At 65.0% G+C, this 1,244-nt stretch overlaps 1 protein-coding gene across 1 annotated transcript; it reads left to right on the forward strand.

Annotated features, from left to right (window-relative positions):
• The first annotated feature begins 110 nt into the window (after positions 1-110).
• On the forward strand, positions 111-1,244 carry LOC114072236 (cAMP-dependent protein kinase inhibitor beta-like). The gene is made up of 2 exons (XM_027910157.1): positions 111-258; positions 803-1,244. The coding sequence occupies exons 1-2, from the start codon at positions 114-116 to the stop codon at positions 883-885; spliced, it is 228 nt and encodes a 75-aa protein (XP_027765958.1). The 5' UTR covers positions 111-113; the 3' UTR covers positions 886-1,244.

Raw genomic sequence — 1,244 nt, forward strand, 5'->3', positions numbered from 1 at the left:
CTGGGTGACAAGGTGGGGTTGGGTCCCAGGTTGGATTCAATAATCTCAGAGGTCTGTTCCAACCTGGCTGATCGTGTGATTGTCTGATTCTGTGATCCCTCTGCAGGGTTAACATGACCGAGGTGGAACCCGTGCTGGACTTTGCATCCTCCGGCAGGACGGGCCGGCGCAATGCCCTGCCCGACATCCTGGGCTCACCCGCCGGCGTCAGCCCCGCTGACCTGCCCCTCAAACTGGCTGAGATGTCCCTGAGTGCAGGTAGGGGACAAGGAGGAGGAGGGTGACATGGAGGGGGGCAGGAACTGGGGATTCCCACGCTCATCCCATGTTCTGGCTCCTCACAACACTGAGGGGCTGGAGCAGCAGGAGCAGCTGAGGGAGCTGGGGGGGCTCAGCCTGGAGAAAAGGAGGCTCAGGGGGGACCTTCTGGCTCTGCAATCCCTGACAGGAGGGGGGAGCTGGAGGGGGTCGGGCTCTGCTCCCAGGGAACAGGGACAGGAGGAGAGGGAACAGCCTCCAGCTGTGCCAGGGGAGGCTCAGGTTGGACATCAGCAGGAATTTCTTGCTAGAAAGGGTGGTCAGGCCTTGGAAGGGGCTGCCCAGGGAGGTTTGGAGTCCCCACCCCTGGAGGTGTCCAAGGCAGGCCTGGCCGTGGCACTCAGAGCTCTGGGCTGGGGGACAAGGTGGGGATGTGGCACAGGGGGGGCTCCATGGGCTGGGAGGGCTTTTCCAACCTCAGTGATTCTGTGATTCTATTCTGTGATTCTACGCCCCAACTCCATCCCCTCCTCTCTCCCTGCAGGCAGCGCCCAGGAGATGCAGTCTCCCTCGGCGGAGGTGCCCCCTCCGCAGCCGCCCAGCCCCGAGCTGAAGGACACGTCCTAACCCCGCCCCGGGGGGACTTTGCTGACCAGCGGAGGGAGGAGGGGGCTGCGGAGCACCAGCCCAGCTTTCCTGGCATGGCCGGAGTCCGCTGGGATTTCCTCGGTGCTGCCGCAGCCCAGACCCTCGAGTGCCACCCCCACCACGGGGGAGCAGCGGACGTGGTGGGGGCACGGCGGGGACCTGCCGTGACAAAGGGGCGATTCCCACCCACGCCCTGGGCCAGGACTCGGAGGGGGGAATTTTTTTTTGCCTCTCCAGGGGGAGGAATATTTTTCTTCTGGGGCATTTTGGCGGAGCCGAGCGCAGGGGGGTCCCCGGGCGGGGGGGGCCCTCCTGGCCGCAGGAGCAGCCACGGTGTT

The sequence above is a fragment of the Empidonax traillii genome, unplaced genomic scaffold, assembly GCF_003031625.1.
Source record: "Empidonax traillii isolate 1590-97213 ecotype Southwest subspecies unplaced genomic scaffold, ASM303162v1 scaffold2795:size21793, whole genome shotgun sequence".
NCBI classification, from domain to species: Eukaryota; Metazoa; Chordata; class Aves; order Passeriformes; family Tyrannidae; genus Empidonax; species Empidonax traillii.